This window comes from Neopsephotus bourkii, unplaced genomic scaffold (genome assembly GCF_033783945.1).
Source record: "Neopsephotus bourkii isolate Nb327-2 ecotype Australia unplaced genomic scaffold, CSIRO-AGI_Nbou_v1 NB_1637, whole genome shotgun sequence".
Classification (NCBI taxonomy): domain Eukaryota; kingdom Metazoa; phylum Chordata; class Aves; order Psittaciformes; family Psittacidae; genus Neopsephotus; species Neopsephotus bourkii.
In genome coordinates this window covers 5404026-5427041 of record NW_026902112.1, presented here as the reverse complement: position 1 = coordinate 5427041, position 23016 = coordinate 5404026, and the positions used below count along the sequence as shown (strand labels likewise).

At 39.3% G+C, this 23016-nt stretch overlaps 2 protein-coding genes across 3 annotated transcripts in view; one reads left to right on the top strand and one right to left on the bottom strand.

Annotated features, from left to right (window-relative positions):
• The window catches only part of ZFAT (zinc finger and AT-hook domain containing), a 983920-nt gene that overhangs the window by 773411 nt on the left and 187493 nt on the right, over positions 1–23016 (top strand). The gene's annotated exons all lie outside the window — the stretch shown is intronic.
• TG (thyroglobulin) overlaps positions 2207–23016 on the bottom strand; it is a 213087-nt gene continuing 192277 nt past the window's right edge. The window contains exons 45-48 of one of the 2 annotated variants that reach the window (XM_061374136.1): positions 19710–19817; positions 8458–8598; positions 7310–7500; positions 2207–2769 (exon numbers count right to left, since the gene is read on the bottom strand). In XM_061374136.1, the coding sequence (XP_061230120.1) occupies positions 2654–2769; positions 7310–7500; positions 8458–8598; positions 19710–19817 (556 nt within the window). In that variant the 3' untranslated portion in view covers positions 2207–2653. The remainder of the gene's footprint in view (positions 2770–7309; positions 7501–8457; positions 8599–19709; positions 19818–23016) is intronic. The other variant, XM_061374135.1, reaches the window with a different exon arrangement.

Below are 23016 nucleotides of genomic sequence, written 5' to 3'. Positions count from 1 at the left end.
TCATTGTAACGAGGATGCTACAGGGCTAAGCTGATGAGTTCCTAGGTCAAAATTAAAACCTTTTCTCAAATTCCAGAGGCATACCTTGGCTCAAGGGGTAGCTGAATAGTGAGTGGGGAAAGATTATGTATTTGGCTTTCACTAACATGAATCAATACTGAAGCCTTTTAAATCTGTCTCCTATTTACCAGCTCCACGGGCAACAGATTAATATTGGGGTTGCTGTGTACAATAATTAGTTCTCAAAGATATTTAATTTTGTACATTATATTATATGCTTTATGATACTGTAATACAGAAGACAGTAATTCACAGTATTATGAAAGGAACCCTGTTGAGCTGAGCATTTCCTGTTGGAGTTATTGAATTTATTGGACATGTTTGGGTTTTTCCTTAGAATTTGATGGTTTAGAAGCCAATTTAGATTAATTAATTTTTGGAAAGCTGGCCTGTTTGGAATGGCACTACCAAAGTTGGTATACACAGCAGGGAAAAATATTATTCATCTGCATTTTTATTCGTAAATACTCATTTATATAAAATAATAATTAAAAGCATATTTTTTTGTTTATAGGATTTAAATGATTTAGGCATTATATTTAGCACTCAGTGTACAATAGCTTTTTATGGTCTCTTTAACAGAAGCTATGGGATATTGGGTTGATTCTTCAAAACCACTAAGTCTCACAGTCCATCAGTGTAACAGCCTGGCATATGGCTATATCAAGGCCATTCCCCACAAACAATAGCCCATTTAACATCAGTATTTCTCAGGGATTTGGCTGAAGTTCTGGAGTCTTTCATTTTTTAGAAGAGAACAAAGGAACAAAGATTAGCTGGGAGAAGATGCGACTGTGTCAGGATTGAAATATAGGAGGACCAGTATTGAGTAAAGTGACCTAAAATACTTTTATATGAGTTATAATCCATTTAATGGGCAAACTTTTCACATTTGCTGAAATACTTTAATATATACATATATATAATCACTATGTATATATCATAAGAAAGATTCACAGGACTAAGGAGGACCAGGATGCTGTCATTGTGCAAACTGGATGACAGAACTAGAGAAACCCACATTTCTTTAACCAAACTCACTGTTAAATGAATATGATATATATTGCATATATGAATATCATATATACTGTATACATACTGTAGCTCAGTTTTACTGCATATGTGGACACATGTAAAATCATACCTGTTATTAAAACAAGAACTTTTGGGAGAGTGCTTTAAGTTTTAAATAGAATCGATTTGACATCAATTTCCAGGAGCAGTTTCAGGAAAAATTAAACCCAGTCTTGGCCAAGGAATGACAACTGCTGCATCTATAGGTAGTGCAAAGAAAGCATCCTCTGTTGAGCTGTACCTCTAAGATCTGGGCTTCTTAAAAAGTCCTTAAACCTTTTTCTATTACCAGTTAGCTAGGAAAAGTAAAGATAATGATGGAAAACACACTTCAATTTCTCCATTTCACTTTTTTATGTTGAATCAATTAACAAACTTCTTGATTCTTCTATTCTTTTGATTGTTTATTGAACAGGATATAACTGTATGAACTGTGAATGTCAGTTTTTCTTCTAGCTATGTAAAATCTGTGGAAACCTGGATACATGGCAGACAGCAGGAACTTCTCATGCACTGGCAGAGGTCCCAAGCAGCGAACAAAACCTTATGACTTGTTATATTAAATCGTTTCAACACTGCAGAAGAAATTTGGGTCCTATTGAAATCAATGGAAACTTTGCTGTTAGTTTCAGAGCAACCTCGATTTCACTCATAGTTCCTAAGTATCATGGACATGTGTGTGATAAACTGTCAACTGAGGATTATCTGATGCCAAATGATCCTAGCAATGTACTAACAATCTATCCCAAAGTACCTTCAGAGCCATTAGAGGTACCCTACAATGTGTTTTTCCATATACTTCCAAAAATATTCTGTACCTCACCTTACAAAAGAGAAATGTTCCAAAGACAACATATTCTAAACTTTAATTCACATATGCTTCATATTATCTCTCTTGTGTGTTGTGCTTTACCAAAATGGTCTTATATATATTTTCACAATCATGAGTTGAATATAGCATGTTCATGTGTCTGACTTCACATGAACACACACAATGCATACTCTTGATTCCCTTCTTACATCATTCTTCCTTGTTCCAACCCCTTCCCTTTTTTGAGGCTTTTTAATTTTCTCCAGAATACCAAACCAGGCTCCCACTCCTATCAGCAGTTTGTGATAGGGTGAGTAATAAAAAAGAACAAGTCAGATATGACATCTAGGAAAGTTGAGCCTCATCAGCTGAGGGACTTCTCAGAGTTTCAGTATACATCCTTTCTGGCTGGTGGTACTACAGTGTGTTGGCACTGGGGTAGTTGCAAGAAATAAAGTCCAAGTACATTTGTTTTGTTTTTACAGGTTTTATTGATAATCCATTATTTAAATTACCATTTCTTTTGACCTAAAATAATAGCTGTAGGGCTTATTTTGTGACTTATTCAACAATTTTCTTGGAAAACTACTTTTTTGAAAGGTCTACTTCAGTTATTCAGAAAGTTAAATGAAGGAAGCAACTTGTTCATCTGGTGTGACACAGTTGCATGGATATACAATTGCGTGACAAACCCACTGTGACTTTCTGTCATCTGCTGTAAGCCACCTCGTCTCCCAGTGGCTGGCTCTCCGGGGGGGTAAATCCTTCACTGGGAGCTTCACCAGGGCTGTTTTCTGCAGATGGTTCTCCATTACTTGCACTTCCTGAAAAGACAATATAATTAAGATGAAGATAAATTTCATATCTTTGATACAGCAGGCTAGAAGGGACATGCTTTGTCAATGACATTTAAGAGCCCTTTTCTGCAGCTATAAATGTTCCAGAAGCTATTGTTCTCGGCTTTAAGTCCATTTGCAGAAACCTTTAGGGTAATGGCATATTACCTAATGGTAATTAAGTATTATGGTTCCAGAATGCTTTAAATAACTACATTTGGAATGCACTCCACTTGTGCAAGATTTGTTCCTTCTTTTTTGTGTTATCTCCCGGTACTCAACTACCAGGCAGTAAGTGTGGGTAACATCATTTTTTTCTCTGTCTGGAATACATAAAGAAGCAACGTCCTATGATAGATGTCTTCTTCATTATTCTATACCTGTTATGATTTTGGTCTCCAACCCTATTTCAGTAGTGCAGTTGCTTCAAGAACACTGAACCGAGCCAAGAAAGTGTACTGATGGTGCTTATTTAATGTATCCTAGACACAGTGCTCACAATGCTGTCCCTCATACTGAAGAAATCTGTTTTCTAGTGGAGATTTCCAAAAGGAATGTATGAATAGAATGGGTAAAAGATGAATGTTAACCACAACATTCCCGATTTGGTCTTGATTCAAGTCAGAACTATGAAAAACTGTTGCTTTATTTGGGCTCTTACGTGGTTGCTACACATGGTGTCTCAGAGCCAATTGTGAAGGCTTCAGCTTTGCTAGCCATAGAGTTTTCTACAGGTGAGGTCCATTCTGGGTAACTTGGACACATAAAGTATGAATAAATGTCTAAATTTAGGCACATGAGCTAGCCAGACAAGATTTTGAAGACACTAAAGGTAGCTCCTTCCCAGTTGCAACACTGTTTGCAGAGGCACTTATTTTAAGAGGACTTGGTTCTGTTTAGATACCGGTTAGATGAGTAAGAGATGTAGACTGGATCCAAGTCTACCTGTCTGGGATGCAGTGAGAGGCCCCCTATAAAGGGACTCACTGTTAGGCAGAGCAGTCCACCACACTATGCAAAGGGAATTTTAGCATTCAGACATACTGTCTGAACATGCATAAATATTATGGAGCTCCTGTTTTCAACTGAACTTCAAGTTGTTAACACATTCCCTGGAAAAAGCCATCCACAGCTTTTTTCCACAATGGCCACACTTCTTGTTTCTCATTTTGATGTTTCCCATGGAAACCATCATGATTCAGAATATAAAGCATGTCTTTGAAATGCAACTATGGGAACTCCATCTAGTAAACCCAAAGCTTTTCAAGCATCATGACGTTCATAATTCCCCAGGTAAATTGCCCCCTAAAATGCCAACTTTACAAACTGCTTTTCAAACAGAACCTCAACAGATTTATAGATCATCTGCAATAAAACAGATTCAAACTTTCCTCCATATTTTGTAAAGTCACTACCAGTAAAGAACATGAAGAATCATTGCATTTATGCCACAACTTTTGTTAAATTGTCTTAAATTCCAACAACATAGATTTCAATTATGTGTCAGGAACAAGCAATACATTCTGTCATTAAATAGTGCAGTCTGATCACAAAATGAAACACCTACTTCAAAAACGTTTTTACTAAATGGAAAGAAAATTATGGCTAATAGTTAAGCTGGATCTATATACAACAGCTTCTAGATCCAGCAGTGAATAACCTAAAGGACATGTAACTTCAGCTGTATAAGAAGCTTTATTCCAGAAGCTTCAGTTTATGAGTTACCTCTAATTTGACATTTCTAAGTCAAGACATTTCACGTAGCAGTAAACAAAAGATCAAGAAAAAAAATATGAAACGGTAGTTGCAGTTAAATTTTATGAGCACTGGTTTGTCCAGTTAGTCTCCATTTTACTCGAATACTGTTTTCTTTTTGCTTATAGATCACAGTATCATCTGTGATCATCATGAGGCTGGAGAGATATTTATTTGAAGGAAGAGGTGAAAAGGCCAAAATCTAAGCTTCATCACAGTTGGTTGAGATTGCATCAAAATAGACCTGCTCTCTCTACAGTTTTGCACTTGGATGTGAAAATGATTGTTTCTTTAGCAATGCCTCTTGCTGACACACTAGTAAACTCCATCTTCTTCGCATGAGGCACCCAATTGCAACCCACAACTGAGATTCAGCAGTCAGAATAAACAGTGTATCATCCAGTCCAAAAACACTGTTATGAAACTATATAATTATTAAAAGGCAGGAAACTGCTGTTTTCTCCACTAAGTATGTGTTAGGTTGGATCTAACAGTAGCTGACTGACAAATAGTTCCCCCTCAGAATGCATTGCATCATCCGAACCCCAAAACCCCATTTCAGTTCTCTTGACTGAACTCATTCTAGAGTCTCACCAGCCCACTCCTGAAGAATGTAATGTCTGAGAGCAATGCAAGTGATGAACTTATACCAATGGACTGACACTGCTTTGGCATGAATTTCTGCACAATCTTCTGTTATAAAGAAGTTGAGGGTGCTCAGCCATTAGCACCATGCAGACCTTCTAGCTGAACTGATGGAAGTTATGAACCTTTTTTCACAAGGAGGAGGGTTCAGATCGTTATCAAGAGACTGACAGCACAAGACTCTGTAAGTTACCATCCCATGCTGTGGTCTGAGGCAGAAACGGCTTTCATGTGATGGTGATTTAAATAGAAGCCATATAAGAAGCTTCACTATTCCAGGGTCAGATGAAATTAAAGATGACTATCAAAGCAAGGTGACAAGCCAGTGGTGCTATGAGATGGAATTTAGCCAAAGTCAGCTATGTAGCTTCATTACCATGGTGCTGAGGCCAAGCAAATACTGGCTTGAAGAGCAGGCAGTATTTGCTTGCAAAATAACATCCTGACATGTACTTTTTAAACCTTCTCCTTGACAATCTATACTCCATAAATCTCAGACTGTGTGGCTTGTTTTTAAATAAATGACTCATCTTTGTGAACTCTTTCAGTGTGTTTTTCTCCTCCTTCTCAATTTTAATGTTTAACATCCAAGTTCTTGGTTTTGGCCAGTGATGGAGGAAGGATATTAAGCTAGGCAGACCATTGGACTGAAAAATACATGAATGTTCTGCTTTAATGAAATTTTGGATGGTTGAAACCTTCTCCATCTCAAAACCAATCTGTTCTGGTATGTATTTTTCCCACCTTTTTGGGGGGGGGGGTGTTCTGTAATCACTGGGAATAGCCTCTGTCCGTGGTGCTCGGTCAAGAGTTGTTCTGACAGAGCTGTGACTTCAACTCATTGTGACACACACAGTCATAATGATGTATGAATAATTCCCCAAAGATCTAGAAACTATAACCAGAACTCTCTAAACATCAGAATCAAGCTTTTCAAATTAGGAATATCTTGACCAGCAGAAAGAGAGATCAAAATAGCCCCTCTGAGCTTGAAAGACATCGTGGGATACCAGGAAATGGATGAAGAGGCCTACAGCAATATCTTGAGTCCACTTTTGAAGAAAACTGAGTAATGACTCATGTTTTGTCTTGACCAAGAGCATAGATGCTTTGTGCTTGTATCAGAACCATCAACTTAAATGTTCTGAGACATTGTAGTTTTGTGTCACTCAAACATCAGCCTCAGTCCATTCAAGATATACTGTCAAGCATAGATAGTCTAAGTAGCTTGGTGTCTTGGAGAGTACATTTTGTTCTCAGAAGTGCAACTGGCCTCCAGAGCAAAAAAGGCCTGGACTGTGTTCTCTGAGATGAGTCCTTAGGACATAAAAAAACACTTGTAAGCTTGCAGGCCTCCAACAATAATTCAAAACATCTCTGCCTGCCAAAAAGGGATGGTTTTCTCTTCTTTCCCTGAGGCTATCCAAATTTATTTACAAGATACACAGGCATGAAGGGGAGTTTATTTACCAGAATAAATTGAGTGCTCAGGACAGAGCAGCAGTCTGGAATCTTAGCAAAGTTGGTTTTATTGTCCTAAGCAGTAAGAAAACAGTTGGAGGAATCTCACATCTGCATTGAAATCCAAGGAGATAAATTGATATACAACGGGCATAACCTGCACAGCTATAAGAGAAACCAGAGAAGCTGATCCAGCGAGAAGTCGAAGCATGCAGGATCCATAATGAGATGTATCTAAAGCCTCAGTTACAACTTTACAGTTGGTAGATGTTATTGTGCTCCTCCTAAGTCATATTAATCTCAATATACTTATATTAGGTGCTTCCAGCAGACAAAAGAGGCCTGTATACCTAGTCTTCCAATTTAGTCAAAGTTTATATTATGACTGCAAATAGTATCAGAAGATCATTATTCATCATATCTTTTGTCATCATGGTAGGAAGACCTCTCTAGCTCTAAATCCAGGACAATGAAACTTTATTACACACAATCTGCTGTACTACATCCTTTCAGTCTCAGGAGAGTCTTAACTATATACCCTGGACAATGCAAAATGTTTAATTTATGAAAAGTATTTTTACACACTGACATAACAGGACTAAAGTCAGAGAAAATCATTAAGCAGAGAATTTAGGTTTTATTTAATGACAGAAAACATTCTGCTCACCTGTGAGTGCTCTCAGTCTTCTGATATAATCAGACCAAAAGGAACAGTCAGCCTTTTTTAATCCTTTAAGAGTTGGCAAGGAAACAGTGAACTCCTTGTAGTTATCGCCATCATCATTTGGCAGATACATAGGCCAGGGAGGCAGCACCTCTGACATTCTTCTTGAGAAATTATGAGGATAGTTTGGATTTCTAGGAGAATGGGAGAAATTATCATTAGAAAACAATGAGGTGAACAGTAAAATCCAGAAGGAAATTGGCTAGGTCAAGGAAATGCATATCCAGTCCCTCTGACCAGCAGGGTTGGAATTCAGTCCAGACTGGTGAATCATTTACAGTGTCTCACCTGCGGTAACTTGTTCACTTCCTAAGGAACAGGAAGTGTTTGAACAGACACAGGCTTATTAACATCCTCAACAGCCCCTGTCCCAAGCAACCCAAGGTCCTCTAAAAGTCACAGTTCCCACACTAGCTTTCCTGAGATACTCATTCTTGAGCATGACCATAGGGCCACAACACAGTAAAGCTGAGGGTTATTCACATAGTTGGTAAAGGGTGCAGTACGTCTCATATGCTTTCTTCTTTTTTCTGAGAATAAGGGAACTCTTAGCCAAGAGACTTCAGAACTGGGGTTCTAGAAATAAGCTCTGGAAACAACACCAAGGCCTTTGTAGCCTCCATGTATTTCAGTTGAATTTGCAGCTGCTATGGAGATAAAATCCCTATTACTTCTAGCTATCTGTCATACTACAGATCTTTAATATCTGCTTGACAACTTGGCCATGACTTCCTATCAAAAAAAGTCATAGCCAAGTCATTTTCGTTTCTTGATAGGACAAGAGGAAATGGCCTCAGCTGTGTCAGAGGAGATTCCCTGGAAGTGTTCATGAGTGTAGATGAGGCTTTTAGTGACATGGTTTAGTGGTAAACTTGACTGTGATGTGGTAATGGTTGGACTCGATGATCTTAAAGGTCTTTTCCAAACTAGTTGATTCTATGGTTCTTTGATTCTAAAAATACCACCTCTGTAAGACTACAAATTGCTAGAGGAAATGGAGGCTACCTGAGTGAGGGCAGGATCTGGACTACAATCCCTCTACTTCTCTTCCCTTCTGTAATCACAGCAATTCTTAAATGTCACATACTTACCCAGAGTTCACAAAATTGGAGATATACTGCATAATTTGCAAGGAAAGGCTCTTTTCTTGCAGCGTAAATTGTCCTTCGTACTTTGGGTAGAATGGCAGTCCAAATGCATACTGAACATCCAACAAGAGCTCCTGTCCTGAACTGAAAAAAATATTTATATAAAGATAATCAAAAGCATTATCTATTTATTTTGGGGGAGAAAGGGAGCTAATTAAATTCTGAAAATAAAGCAAAGTTTTAAATTAATGACCATTAGTTACCGTGTGGTTAGATGTGGCACTTCTTGAAATCAGAACATGAAAGAAGAGCAACAATAGAAGAAGAATTTCCATGAAGTTAATGGAAGGCAGGAGGGCACATTTTCTAACTTAACTGGAAATATAAGAGAAAGTGATAGAGGGAGAAAGCCACTTGACTATTCCTGAGATTCCTGTTAAATTTTGTACAGATTTTCACTAAAATTAATTTCAGAAAGTGGAAGCAAGTCGTGACATGGAACCTGGCAGCCATGATGGAAGGTTAATTATGGTTTATTTCACAGACTTGGAATAAAATCTTGGCCTCTCTTAACAGCAATTGGAGTTTCTCCATTGAGTTCACTTGGGCCAGGATTCTGCCCCAAATCTTTGGATAAGGAAAGAGGTAATAGGAGATGTTTATAAAGATTTCTCTTAGACATAGTTTTAATCTAATTTCTCTGCTGGCTGGGTGGTTTTGGTGCATACAGTCTGTTCTCCCCAAGTTTTATATGTCAGTCAAGTCAAAACCACTTGAGATAATTACCTAGGTCAGATTTAAGAAGGAAAATGTTGTGAAGTTCCATGTAATAATTAACACATCTAATAAGGAATATTTCAACAAGTCAGACACAAGACTGGCCAAGCAAGACAACACTTGTAGGACCTAGTAGCAAAGGTTACACAACTCAACATCTTCAAGTCCTGCAGAAAAACAGTGGCCAGCTTCTACTAATAAAGTTGTAACTAAACTACGCTCAACACATAGCTTTGAACCACAGCACAGAAGGAGACATTTCTGGTACGGTCCAATTCCATTTTCTGTATCCCACATCTAGACAAAGGTCTTATTGACTTGGTTAAAGGCAGACAACATCAGGGGACCTGGGAGAAGGAACAGATGTGAGACAGGAATAAACAAATCCCAGATCCACTCAGCAAGATTCCATCTGCAGTGGCTGCAGAGGCTGTTGTCAAAATGTGGCACAAATGAAACTATTTTATCTTTGAATAAATGAAACACAGCAGTTTTGATATGACTGATACTGCCTCTAATATGGAGCAAGGCTTGTAGTTCAAATGTTATGGGCAGGTGGGCTGAAAGCAAGACGACTCCTTTACATTTTATGAGTGGTGGCACCAAAGCCCCTGTTTTGAAAAACAAACACACAACCCTCTAAATGAAATACATCTTTGGTTGTATTTTCCTTGGTCTTATCATAATACCTCAGTAATACTTTGCATCTGGAAAGTGAATTATTCACAGATTATTCACCAAAAAAATGTAGAACTGAAACAAGATTAAAGCATACTTTTGTTCCCCAAATGTTTATAGAAGGATTAAGCAAGATCATAGTTTAATAATTTTGCTTTAAAAACAATTTGCTTGGCCCAGTATATTACAGCAATGTTTAGTGTCAGTATTGCAGCAAAGGCTCTATATTCTTAAAGGATCTATTTCCTTTTCAATGAAGAGTCACTTCTGAATAGAAGAGAGGACATTAAATTAGTTGAGATCCAATAAGGGACAAATGTACCCATTTAGGGAGGGCATATCAGAGATGAATTTAAATCTAAAATAAGTGAGCTGGGACTGAGGGTTTTCCCCCAAATGAGAGTGCATTCCCATGATTCTGAAGGTGAAAACTGTCAAGGTCACAGCCCAGAGTAAAATTCAGCAAACTCCTAAACACAGAATTTAAATTATCAGAATTTAAATTACCCATAATTATCCAAACTGAAACTTATACAGCTGCAATGGGCTTGATACAGAGACATAAGAAGTGGTACAAAACTCTACAATTTCATGGGCTGCTTTCAGTATTTCCAACTGATGGTACCACATGCCCGGGCAAATATAGATAGCAAGAAGATGAGAAAGAAAAGATCGGGTTAAGAGGGCAAAAAGGCACATAAATACATGCACAGATCACTAAAGAAAACTGTAAAATATCTAGATGGCAGCTAGATGGAAAATATCAGGGGAACACTTCTGCCTCCCCCCTCTAATTCTGACCATCATCTATTACTGCCAAAAGGGAATGCAATACGGTCAGATATACCCAAACAAGGATTCTGGAGCTTGTAGGAGCTCTGTGTGTACTCACTGGAGCACCAGATAGTTGACACTGTTTCCACTGGAAGAAATGTGGAGTAAGGGAAAGAGAGAACTGACAGATAAGCACGTATAGCTTCACTGTTGTACACTGCTTGCTCTGCAGGGAGGTTTTTATGTCCTAAGCTGCTCCAGACTGCACTTCTGACACTCCAGGGTGCCATACAGGTGATTTAACAGCATCATCTCTAAATGGAGAAATGAAGACCCCAGCAACTGGGGGGCTTCAGAGGAAAATGTGATAAAAGTGAGGACTGCAGAGACAGTGGCAAAAGAGATTTGAAAGTGTTTTTAAGGAAGATAAGCTAATAGCAACTAACTTCCCCTACTTCCCCTTTTCAATGAACACATCTGTCATTTTAATAACAGTAGTGTATGTAGTTAAACGTAAGGATGAAATTTTGGCTTGGTGACTTCACAGGACTCGCTTCACATCTTCTTTTCTTTATAAGATGTCAACAATTTTAGAAGGAGATTCCCAGCTCTTGTTCTGTGACAGTCGACAGACTGGTAAATTGAGCCATGGGAAAGCTAGGAGCCAGACTCTACCACTTTGTTCCCACTGAAGTGAGCTCTCCTTGGAGAATTATTACTTCACTTCAGAAGGAGGTGCTACTAGAGGTCAGTTATCCAGTTTACAGAAAAACAGGTGGTAAAATCTGAAGTTTTGTGACATTCAACAGCAGACCCTGAAATATCACTTGCTGGGAATTTTCATTATCCAGTGACAACCCATTTAATTGGGAAGGTATTGGTTCTGAGAAAATTTTCCTTAAGCCTAAGATGGAGTTTCCATTTAAATGTTTCCAAGTAAGAAAGAAAGGGATTTCTTAGCCGTCAGATACTCCACTGCACTCTCTATTGAACTGTGGCGACTTGCACATACAAAGAACAGCTTCAACAGGGAAGAGTAAAAGATGAGAAGGTCAGAACTTAGAACAAAAAAACACCCAGGTTATGGCTGATTTGGTTCAAATTCTTGTTCCAAGTCAAACAGAGCATAGATGTAACCCCAGATTTCCAACTCCTGAAGTCACTATCTTAACCACAAGCTTTTGGAACAGTGAAAAAATAAAAGCAATACCCCTTAAACCAACCCTCAAAAATTTTGTTTGCAGAATGGAATTGTCATTAATGGTATCCATAATCATGGCAGCCAGAGCAGAAGAACATGATCTGGCAGACCACCATGCTGTTGTACGTTACGTCTGAATGCACAACTTAGAGCTGGGGCTGCAGAGACCTCACACTGTGATCCATTGTAAATTAGGACATAGATCTCATTTTGAACTTTGTCCTTGTTCTAGATCTGCCTAATTATTTCATACTGGAAACTCATTTTGATGATTAATGACTGACTATAGCCTAAGACTTCTCTTCCCCCCCCCACCCCCCTTTTGTTGAGAAATAGTCCTTACTCTCCCAATGTAACAATTTCAATAAATCTCAGTCATTTGAGTCCCAGCTTCTATTCTTAGCTGGCTTATGTAGTTTCTGGTTCTTTTTAAAAACTTCACACACAGATAGAAGCCAATATAAATTAACTCAAAATTCAAATGACATCCTATACAGTACCAAAATACCAAACTTCCCACTGCTATCCAATCATTTAAACTTTAAAATAACAAGATAAACAAAATTCTAGCTAGAGTTCAGTCAGAGTTACCAGTAAATTACTCAGGATGAAAAAGAAAGCTGAAGAAGAATCAGTCTGTCATCAGTGAACACAACAATGGGATGCTTGTTTAATCATTCTTTTTAGCTGTGTGGGCCAATAATGATAGATATTTTATCCCTTGTAAAGCACAGATAACTATTTACAGAATACTTTTCTAATATGCATTTTCTACAACACAAAAATAACGTGTGGCCATGAGTTTCCTTTTCTTCTTGTGCTTTAAAATGTTTTACTGGTAACTAGGCAAAAGAACCACACAAATGGAAATTTAAACTCGCTGAAGAACTTGACACCACATCTTGAATAGTACATGAGAGGAATTTAATTGGTATTTTCACTTCAAAATCATTCTATCTTCATTGATACAAACGATGTTAGCCAATTCTTTTAACAGTCCTTTTTGTATATATTTTTACATTCAATCTACTGTCCATTTTATGACACAAGCACTCCCTTTTTTACAAGGACACTGGTTTGACATTCTGGTTTTTGGTTTGTTTTTTTTTTTTTTTAATGAATGACAAGACTGGCACAAATATAATCTAGGACCTATATTTTCCAAGCCCAAGTCTGAAAAACCTTGTGTTGTCTCTGTTCAACCTGTCACTTAGCTTTAGTGAAAATAATTTATATGCTGATTGGATTTAACAGCACAGGTGAAACCCAGCCTCACAGAGTTGATGATAAATCTCCTGTTGATTTGAGTCGAGATAGGATTTCATAACAACCATGTCCCTGGAGAAGAGAATATGATTTATCTATAAAATGCCACTGCCTGCGTCATCCTTCTGTGTTTATTTTCAATCAATTGATTTGGAATTAAGTTTTGCAAGAAGCATCGGAGATGCCGAATGTGGTATTTTCACACATCTACATTCTTTTCATATTAATGTACACATCTACATTCTCTTCACATTAATGTACACATCTACATTCTCTTCATATTAATATCAGCGGATTTGCAGACTAGCGTCAAGTATCCTAAGCTCTTAACAGGCCTCATGTCATCAATGCTGTGGCAGAGGAGCAGTCTCCCAACACTGAACTTTGCCTGGACTGAAATGTCTTTTTCAGTTAGAAGGAAAAATGATTATATACATATATATATATATGTATAGAACACCACACATCTTATGAAAGGAAATAGTACATTATTTCAGAGAGGAAAAAAGTAATCAAAGGATGGATATTTATAGAAATTTAATGAGCCAATGTAAGGCCTGGTGTGACCTCTGCAGTTCCTGGGATGCGTTTGGCTCACTGTGCCTCCTCACATTACAAAGTCCTGCCAAATAAATGGGGGAAAGCATGTGAAAAACAGATGAACATTTTTCTTTCTTTTCAGGAAAATCAGGACATATGGAAAAAGCTTAACTCCTAACAGGATTAAACTGCCAAATTTATCCACCTTTGTAGAAAAAAAGCCTTATAGATGATACATGTGACTTGCAAAAGTATACTGGAGTTTGCTGTGTCTTTTCCACTTGAATTACTCCCAGTACACACAGTGTTCTACTTTGTATTATAGCTGTGCCAATTGAAGAAAACAAAACTGAAGTAGCAGATAATAAATTCAAGAACCTGAAAGCTCACACTAATTGAAGAAAAAAGAAAGAAAATCATACAGGAAGAAAGTATTTTTATAGACTTGTCAGAACTCCTAAATAACACAGATTACAGAATTCTGTCAGGGAATTTCTGAATTAAAACCCTTAGTAATAGGCATGTTGACACTTGAGTGCATCTTTGGGGACAGAAACTCATGCATTTGTTCAGTATGCCTACTCCTGAGTTGAATGAATGGATGAATTTCTTTTAAAAGATGATGCGTCCATCCAAAGATACCAGAGCATCAAGGAAGGTCTCTTTAGATATATGGACTTTCCGCTTAGCTTCTAGATTTTTGTGGGAACAGCCGTTCCCAGTGTAGCACATGTGGTTCCTGAACTTTGGTTCAATTAAAGTTGAGGTCTTGGTACTTTGCCTTTGCATATTTATGGCTAATTTCCAAGATCTGAAAAATCTACTAAATTATAACTAAACCACTCCATGGGAAGACAAAACAAATTGTGCAGACCTCAAGCCTTTAGCAACACAGAAACTATCTAAAGACTTGAGAATGGTGTGAGGTTGAATCAGTGGGAGAGTGTTTTCATAGCTGCAGCTGACATAACACAATGGATAAGACCACAGGGATGACACACAATTCCAACAAGAAGAACAAAACAACAGCTTTTAGGAGATGATCGAGAGTACAGCCTTATAGAGAAAAACTACAAGCTATTGTTGCAGCAAGTGTATATTGCTACCTAAAGTGATTCTCATGCCTGCCTTTCTATGGAGGCAAGGTGCATCTTGTCACTGTTGTTACCACCTCACCTGTGCCCTCTGTGTTTAGGTAGTTTCTTTGAAGCCCAGAGACATAACTTTCTGCCTACCTCCACAGCACCAGCTGACAATGTGGCCCCCCAGCCTGTGGGGTGTTCGTACTCATGGACTAGCAGCTGCAGTCAGGAGGAGAGCCTCAACTGGACAGCAAGTTGTGAACAGATTAAAGGACAAGGATATGACTATTACAAAAGCAAAAGAGTAGAAAATCTCCTTTAATTAAAGGGATATTAACAACAGCCAGGATTAGCACAGCATATATAACAGATAGAAAATTAAAATACTTCAGATAGTTGAATGGGCTTATAAAAAACTTTTCTTTTTGTTAGTCACAATTTCTTTCCTTCAGTTACAGGAACCATAGAAAGTGTCACCAAAATCCAGCCAACTCTGAGCACTGGCACGAAGAAGTCTTTTGGCAACTCACACCAATGTGCACGACTGCACAGTCAGAAGGTAAAGACAGACCCAACTAAAATGGCTCAAAACAGACAGCAGCTCATGAATCTCAGATGAATCTGTCCAGTGCACAACAGTTAAAATCTTTTGTGACAATTGCAATGTTAATGACTATAAGATAGAGCTTCATTAACTCTCAGTTTAGACTCCTCAGTGACAACCATAATGCTTTGCCATCCTGCTGCAGCTGATGATCTGGCCTACTTAGTGAGCAGATCACTGAATTTTACCCACCATCTTTAACACAGCACATTTGGCACCACAGTGTGACTTGGAAACTATGCTGGCATGGCAAGCAGTGCTACTTCATATAATATGTCAAAATCACCCAAAAACCTCTTGGAGGGTGAACGAGGCAAATCTTTGTATGGTTAATAATATTATCCTTGTCAAAACATACTTCTGTTATCATATATTTCTTTACTGTAACTCCAGCCCTCCTCACTAATCCTAGGCAATGCTGAGCAGCCACATTCCTCCCACATTGTTTTGAATAAATGTTTACTCCGAGGCCTAAGTGTTCTCAAGGAGAGAGTGAGAAAATGGCATCTGGGTTATGTATATATTTTTACCACAGATCATTAATGCAGGAGTTGGCTACACATCCCAACCCTTATTTAAATGGGAACTGAAGACTAAAGCAGACACAGTTTCATGCCAAGGTCGGGAGAATGCTACCACGTGGAAGGAGGTATTAGTTTGCTCTCTGCGAGATCCATTCATCTATATGAGAACTGTCAGTCCACGGGTTTATGTGATTTTCCACATGTCACAGAAATCAGTTTAAAGTGGGCTTTTTATTCCTACCCCTGTATCTATGCATGCTGGAATGTGTGTATCTGTACACAGTATAGAAACATCCAGATGTGAGGCAAACTTTTGCTAATTGACTTGTAGTGGTAAAAATTCCTCCCTGTTTAATAACTTTTGGTTTACTTTGCATCATTGCAGTTGGGTCTGTCTTTGCTGGCTGACTTCCTCCTCCTCTCTTGTTTATCTTGCTGTGAGTTAATAGGGCACTGCTCTATGGGAAACAAGAGGAAATACCATTACTTTTTCATCTCTGCATTTTAACTGTTGTGTTACACATTCTGGGGGATGCACATAGAGTGGAGAGAGGTGGCAAGGTAGAAACTGGTGAACGTGTTGCTTATCTTAGTGAATGGCCATTTTCCCAGCCAGAATATTTTATCTAAGAGTAAATAGTCTTCCATTGTTGTAGTTATATGAGCACAATATTATTTTAATGTACTCTTTCCAATACCCCTGTGAGGTAGCTATTAGTAGTTATTACGGATAATTACATTATCACCATTATCTTTCTGATATCTGTAACAAACACAAAGAGGGAAACGTCCATATCCTGTGTGAACTGACATCTTAGGAAGAATTTAGACATTAAAGACCAAAAAAAGAATCATTATTTTATCTCTTATGTCACCTAATGGACATAATATTAGAGAAGTTTCCATTTTCATAAGCAGAGGTCTGTATCTCAGCAAAACAAGATGTGATTCAATATCAAATAGACTGAGAAATAATTTTTCTGTCAATTACCTATGAGTGATCAGAAACATCAAATGAGGTGTTCCTCCAGATACAATGCACTGGAGCGTGTCTGATTCAGTATGGTCTACTTACAAAGCATCCTATACATGACTACTATGTGCAAAGCATACTGTTGGCTATTGCATTCATTAACACAAAGAAATGGTGGTAACAGAGTTCTTCCATTCAGGAATTTAATAGCTAAAGTGTTTGCAGGGACCCAGATTAAATTCTCACTTCTGCTGAGCCAGTTCAAACCCACACCTTCCTACCTTCTAGCCTAAGCTGTACTTGGTACCAGTATCTGCCTCTGCTCCTCCTCCTAAGAAGAGGCACAGATTTCAAAGAACTTGAGAACTCTCAGGGCTTATTACCCCAGTGGTTAGCGAAGTACCTTGGGAATATGTGATATGGTTGTCAAATCTTTCCCTAGTATTGGTTTATATGTTCTACTTGAAGGCTGTTTCATGTGCACTGTTGGTTTGAGTCTGGTAGGGCAAATGGCCAGTAACATTCCCAAGCACTGTGCTTTGTTGGTTTCAGAAACTGATGGTTTCTCAGTTTATAGCAGTTCTCCCATGTGAAGCTCCTACCCTCAACATCATTACATCACTGGCATGCAGTGAGGCTGCTGGACAGCCTGCAATGCATGTATACTATATGTATTGGGAATTCTGTAGGGATGGGAAGTGAGAGAGGTCGCATGGAAAAACCATGATGAAGAATAAGGAAAGACTCATTTAGGAATGAATGACAACAAAGTTTAAACAAAAAGCTTGCAGTATAGTCAGCAGATGGCCTAGTGTGGGGTCTCTTGGGAAAACCAGGGTATCACTTAACAAATAGTCATGTCCTAGTGTCAAATGAGATCCTTCTGGACAGGGACAAGCTGAATTCTGCAATTCCTGTTTAAGTGCTTGTCTTTGCAAGCTAAACAACATTTATTTTAATGGTAGTTAAGCGTAAAGACAAAAGGAGTAAGAATGTAAATGCAGCATACCAATTCAGGCTCATTTCTCCTTGCAACTGGCTTAGCCTAAGGCATTTGAGCCTCTGCCTCACATTCCCACAAGTTTCAGACAGCATACCGGCTTTGTTTATTCTTTTAAAGAGGGTTATGAAAAAGCAGACTAATAAGATTTGCACTAAAATTAAAGTAATTAGCTGGGAAGACCATTGACAACATAAATGCTATTAAAGTGTGTAGCTAAGTGCTATGTAAACTACAACTGCACTGGAAAGTGTGAGGAGAGCTAACTAAGCCCAAGGAGATCTTGAATAAGGCTAGATAGAAAAGGAAACTCTCATCAGTTTAAAATCATTGTGTCAAAGTCAGTCAGTCTAAGTTGAATAACTACTATTTCATCTACTATTAAGGTCTTATCACAGATGACTGGCTCTCTATCATTCTCCAAAGCAAGAGAAAACTTGCTAGCTAACTTGAGAAGGCTTCTTTTTGTGTGGCTGGATTTTTGGCATACCGTAACCCAGCCCTGTTTGGAGCCTTGTAAAAGTCACTTATCTGAGCCTACCAGTAGCCAAAGGGAGCACTGCGAACATTCCCGCTGGAGCTGCCAGTGAAATAACGGCTCCCAGAGGATTAACTTCTCAGCTAAAAAGAAAGCGAGCCTGTGTTACCGCAGCATAATGGCCTTCATCTGTAACCTAGATCTTGGCTGGTTTCTTTCAAATGCTTTTCCACTATGCTATCAGGAAAGGGAACAACCTGCACAGCTCGCAGTATCAAATGGTGCCAGTAGGAACCCGCTGTCCCTCCTCTGAGACCTTTTGGAGAAAGCCTGAGAAAAAGGAAAGGGTTTCAAGAGTCTTTCTTGGAGAGAAGCAGTACAGGGAGCAGTGAACAAGCACTGCTCCCTCATAAAGGGACAGTTAGAAGAGACCATTCCTGTGTGCTGTGCTGCCCTAAGGTGTGGATCCAGGGAGCAGGAGGGCTATCGCCACTGCAGTTTCTGGTCACCTGGCCCTTGAGAGCAAGGGTCCATGGGGTACCATGGTGTGTCCCACAGCAGCACAAAGTGCTCAGCACTGCCTGCAAACATCAGTGTCTCATCCTGACTTTTGGGAGGGACTGGGTCTAAAATAAAACCAGGAAAGGTCACCTTAACAGCCTCTGACTACCAGCTTGTTCTGAGCCAAAGGGAACAAGACATCTGCATCTCCTGCAGGCACTTAGACCTTTCTGTCTAGAATTTAATACAGCTTGTCCTGCTGAAAGTTTTCTGAGTAGATTTCTACCATGAAGGATGACAGAGAGCCTGAGTCTGCAAATGCTTGTGCTCAGAAATATCTGTCCCCCCATGAAACAGTCTGTTGTCTGATCATAAGTCATGGTGCTGGAGCAGGAAGGAATAAACCCCAGAGCCCCTCCACACTGAAGGCCACTCAGTGTAAGTACAGTACAACTGCACTGACTTCAAAAGGGGGCAGTGTTAAATTATGTTGAGTCTTTAGAAATTGTTACCCCATTTATCTTGAGAGCTGTGGACTCCTGCCTGGTTCTTTACAGGAGATTTATCAGATGCAGAGTAGGAAACTAAAAGGCAATCTGGAACTGGCAAAGGTAGGTAAGTTGGAAAGGGGGAAATTAATTCAGATGTCTAACTTGGAAAGACTCAGTTCAGAAACAGCATTCCTATATAGTAAAGAGAGAAAAATAATCTGTTAGAGCTCAATCCCTCCCCTGTTAATCTGAACTCTTTATGTGAGGTACCTACAACTATTGATTTACTCCACAGGGTGCCCAAACAGACAGCCCTGTTTCTGGAAACCCTAAATCCAAGAAACATAGTAAAATACACCTCCTTACCTGCTCTGTGAGGAGCTTTCAGGTACATGGTACATGAAGACATTTCCTCTGGAGGCAGCAGCCCAGTGACTGGCCATGTTTATGATGGGACACGTGATAAACTGGTCACTGATAAAAAAGGAGGAACAGAGAACAGACACAGTCACATAATAGAATAAAGGAAAGACACCCCTCCTAAACCAATAGACCTCTCTCTATACTGACTGCCTACTTTAAATAACCCCAAACAGCTCATATCTCTACCTTCAAGTCCACTGCAGGAAAATGCATTCAACCTCTACAAACACTGAAAAGCTTAGAATTCACTAAAATTGCTGCATTATGGAGTGTTGAACAATGATAATGATACTAAATAAACCAGATCTGGCAAATAAGGAGTATCCTGGCCAAAAGAAATATTCTCATTTTAGTCTAGTTTATGGGAGCCTATGCTTGTAATAGTATAAAGCTCCTTCTTCTGGAAGCACTAGGTTCTGATGGCATCTACTAAAAAGCCATATTTCCTGGGTTAAGGATCAATAACATCATTACTGCATTTGGATCTGTGTGATTTTTGGGGGTAGAGTTTCCAGCACTGGAAGTGGTAAGAGACCACTTCTGGAGATACCCTGAAGGGCCTCTGGCAGGGTTCATCAACATGGAAAATCTGCTGTAGTGTGGCTGGGTGAGAAAGGTTAAACAAGAAGAATGCAATGAGATAGTGAAATGATAAGTTTATCACCAGGTATTCCAATGCAAAGGTATGAGTGATCCAAATGTATTTAAACCTTCCTAGCTCCAATTGCCCCAGAAAGTGAAGCTGGAAGGTGGGCAAGCTGTAGCTAAAAGGAGCACAAGCTCTTCAAGAGGGGCAAGCAGAAAACAGGACACCTTACTGCAATATATCTCATTATGACTCACAAAAGCAATATTATGTGTACACATATCACCACTTCTCATTCTACATGTGCCCGAAGACTCAGCACAGTCTTTGGGTGTTTATATATCCATAACTGCATGAGCACACACAAGCGTATCTGCTGCGGAAGTGGGAGGTTTCAGTTCTCAGTGTAGTGAATCTGAAGCAGTAGCTGCTCCTTCAGACTAAAAAAAGGTAAAAAAAGAATGACTGATGCAAGAAAGAACAGTGTCAGAGAAGCATAAAAACACATTGCTATATTTAACAGGTACGAATATGAAAGGCACTGTTTGGGTAATTATCTTTGTTCAGCAGAGTTTATTTTAAGCCCATCTGTGAGACCACAAGCTATGAGCTGACTGACCACAATGTTCTTTGACGGTTATGGTTGACAACACCCTTATGAAATGAAAATTACTGCTCTTCACATGCCTACCAGTATGGGGTTTATAGGAGCAGATGGCCTTTGAAAACTAGGGAGCCTTTGGAGAGCATTAACTCTTGAGAAATGTTTTGAGATACATTTCATCACTTAGAACTGATTCTCAATTGGTGCTACGGAGGGGGGAGAAGTCAGCTCTTCTGGGGAAGTAAAGAAACAAAACTGAAATGGCTGTTACTTACAGGCACGGCATACCAGAGGCTTTTGTTGGGGTATTTTGTTTGTTGTTTTTTTTTTTCTTTTATTTTAAATAAAAGGAAAGAAAAATAAAATTAAACTTGGTTTATGCCTGGGAAAAATACCAGACAATTGCAGCTAAAACAGTTTTAAAGTGGAAATATTTTAAAACCACAAGATATGCACAATGTGCGTAGTTTATAACAACCACTTCTGTTGCTTTCTCACACTCTGTAACCCTGTTAAAGCTTTAGCAGTCAGTTATAACTTCCTGACACAGAACTTTCCTCAGGTTACACATTTATTCTGGTAGTAATTTTTTATTCAAATAAATACAAAACCACAACAAACCAGAGAAAAAGCACACAAAAAGCACACAAAAAGCTCTCTTCTGCCCTACATGTATGTTGTAGGCCACTGTCATTCTGTAACTGCTGTCTCCCCTCCCATTCTGCTGTAGCTGGAGTGATTTCCAAAGTGTTTATAGCAAAGGATTTTAATCAGATGTCCTGGTTTCACTACTCATCCTCCTGCTTGCTCGTGGTGACTCTTTAAGATATTCTTGTCTTTCCTTAGTCAAGTCATTTGCCTCAGACCATAAACAAGAAGGTAATCCCTATGCCCAGGAGCCTGCTGCAGGGCTCTCACAGGCTGTGAGCCAGAGGAGCTATTTGTGTATCACATCCTCCTGCTGCAAACAAGTAGCTTGATGGCCGCTGTAGCTTTGCAAAAGTCAGTGTTTGCACCACACTGAGCCCTGGGCCAAAGGTGGATGATCAAATGTGACAGCCCTGTGTTATAGCAGCTTCTGATGGAGGTATCTCTGGATAGGAAGAGGAGTTAAAATTCAAGTCCTTCAGTGGTTTGTTATGGCTTAAAACTTTACTGATCTGACTAAACAATTATAGCCCCATGGGTAACAGTGGTGATGGGAAGAGACTGAAGATCAGTTCTGGCTTTAACACCCATGGACCACAGTACTGCATTCAGTGGCCCCAGATACCACAGTGATGGGTGGCCTGTCCCTGGGACAAACTTCACCTTTATGAAGACCTCATATCCCCGAGGTCCACGTACTTCATCTGTCCCCACGCCCTTCTCATTAAACACCTTGTGTTATGCAGGGAAGTGGTGGAGTCACCATCGATGAAGGTATTTAAAAGACATGTAGATGCAGTGATTAGGGACATGGCAGCACTGGGTTAATGGTCGGACTTGATGATCTTAAGGGTCTTTTCCAACCTACATGATTCTATGATTCTGTGAAATGCTGCATGGTGCAAGACTCGATAAATGGCACAAAGCTCAACCCACAGCCTTCTGACTTGTTTACTCCATGACCTCAATGCACCAGCACACCTGGACCACCCAGAAACCTTCCCCAAACAGATTTGGTCACCACTGTCTTGTATCAGATGTTTCCAAGTGAATCTTGGCTCCTGTTCATCTCCTGCTCCCTGAGGCACCCCTGGAGAAACTCTGCAACTCTGCAAGTTGCCCTGCAACTCTGAGGGAGGACTGAAAGGAAAATCTTGTCTCTAAAGTCTCATGGAGAGTCTCACAGTAGGACAAAAAGCTCCACCATGCAACTAGGTCTCTATGGCCTACCATCAGTGTCATGACCACTGCGTTCAAGAGGGCAATGAACTCTTCAAACCAACTGTTATTCAGAACTGCTGGACCTTGATGCCATAGCCAATTAAAGATTGATGCTATGCATGTAGACTAGGTGGTGGGAACATGGCCCACCACTCATCTTCCACTTCCTGATGGTCTCTCCCTGTAATGCT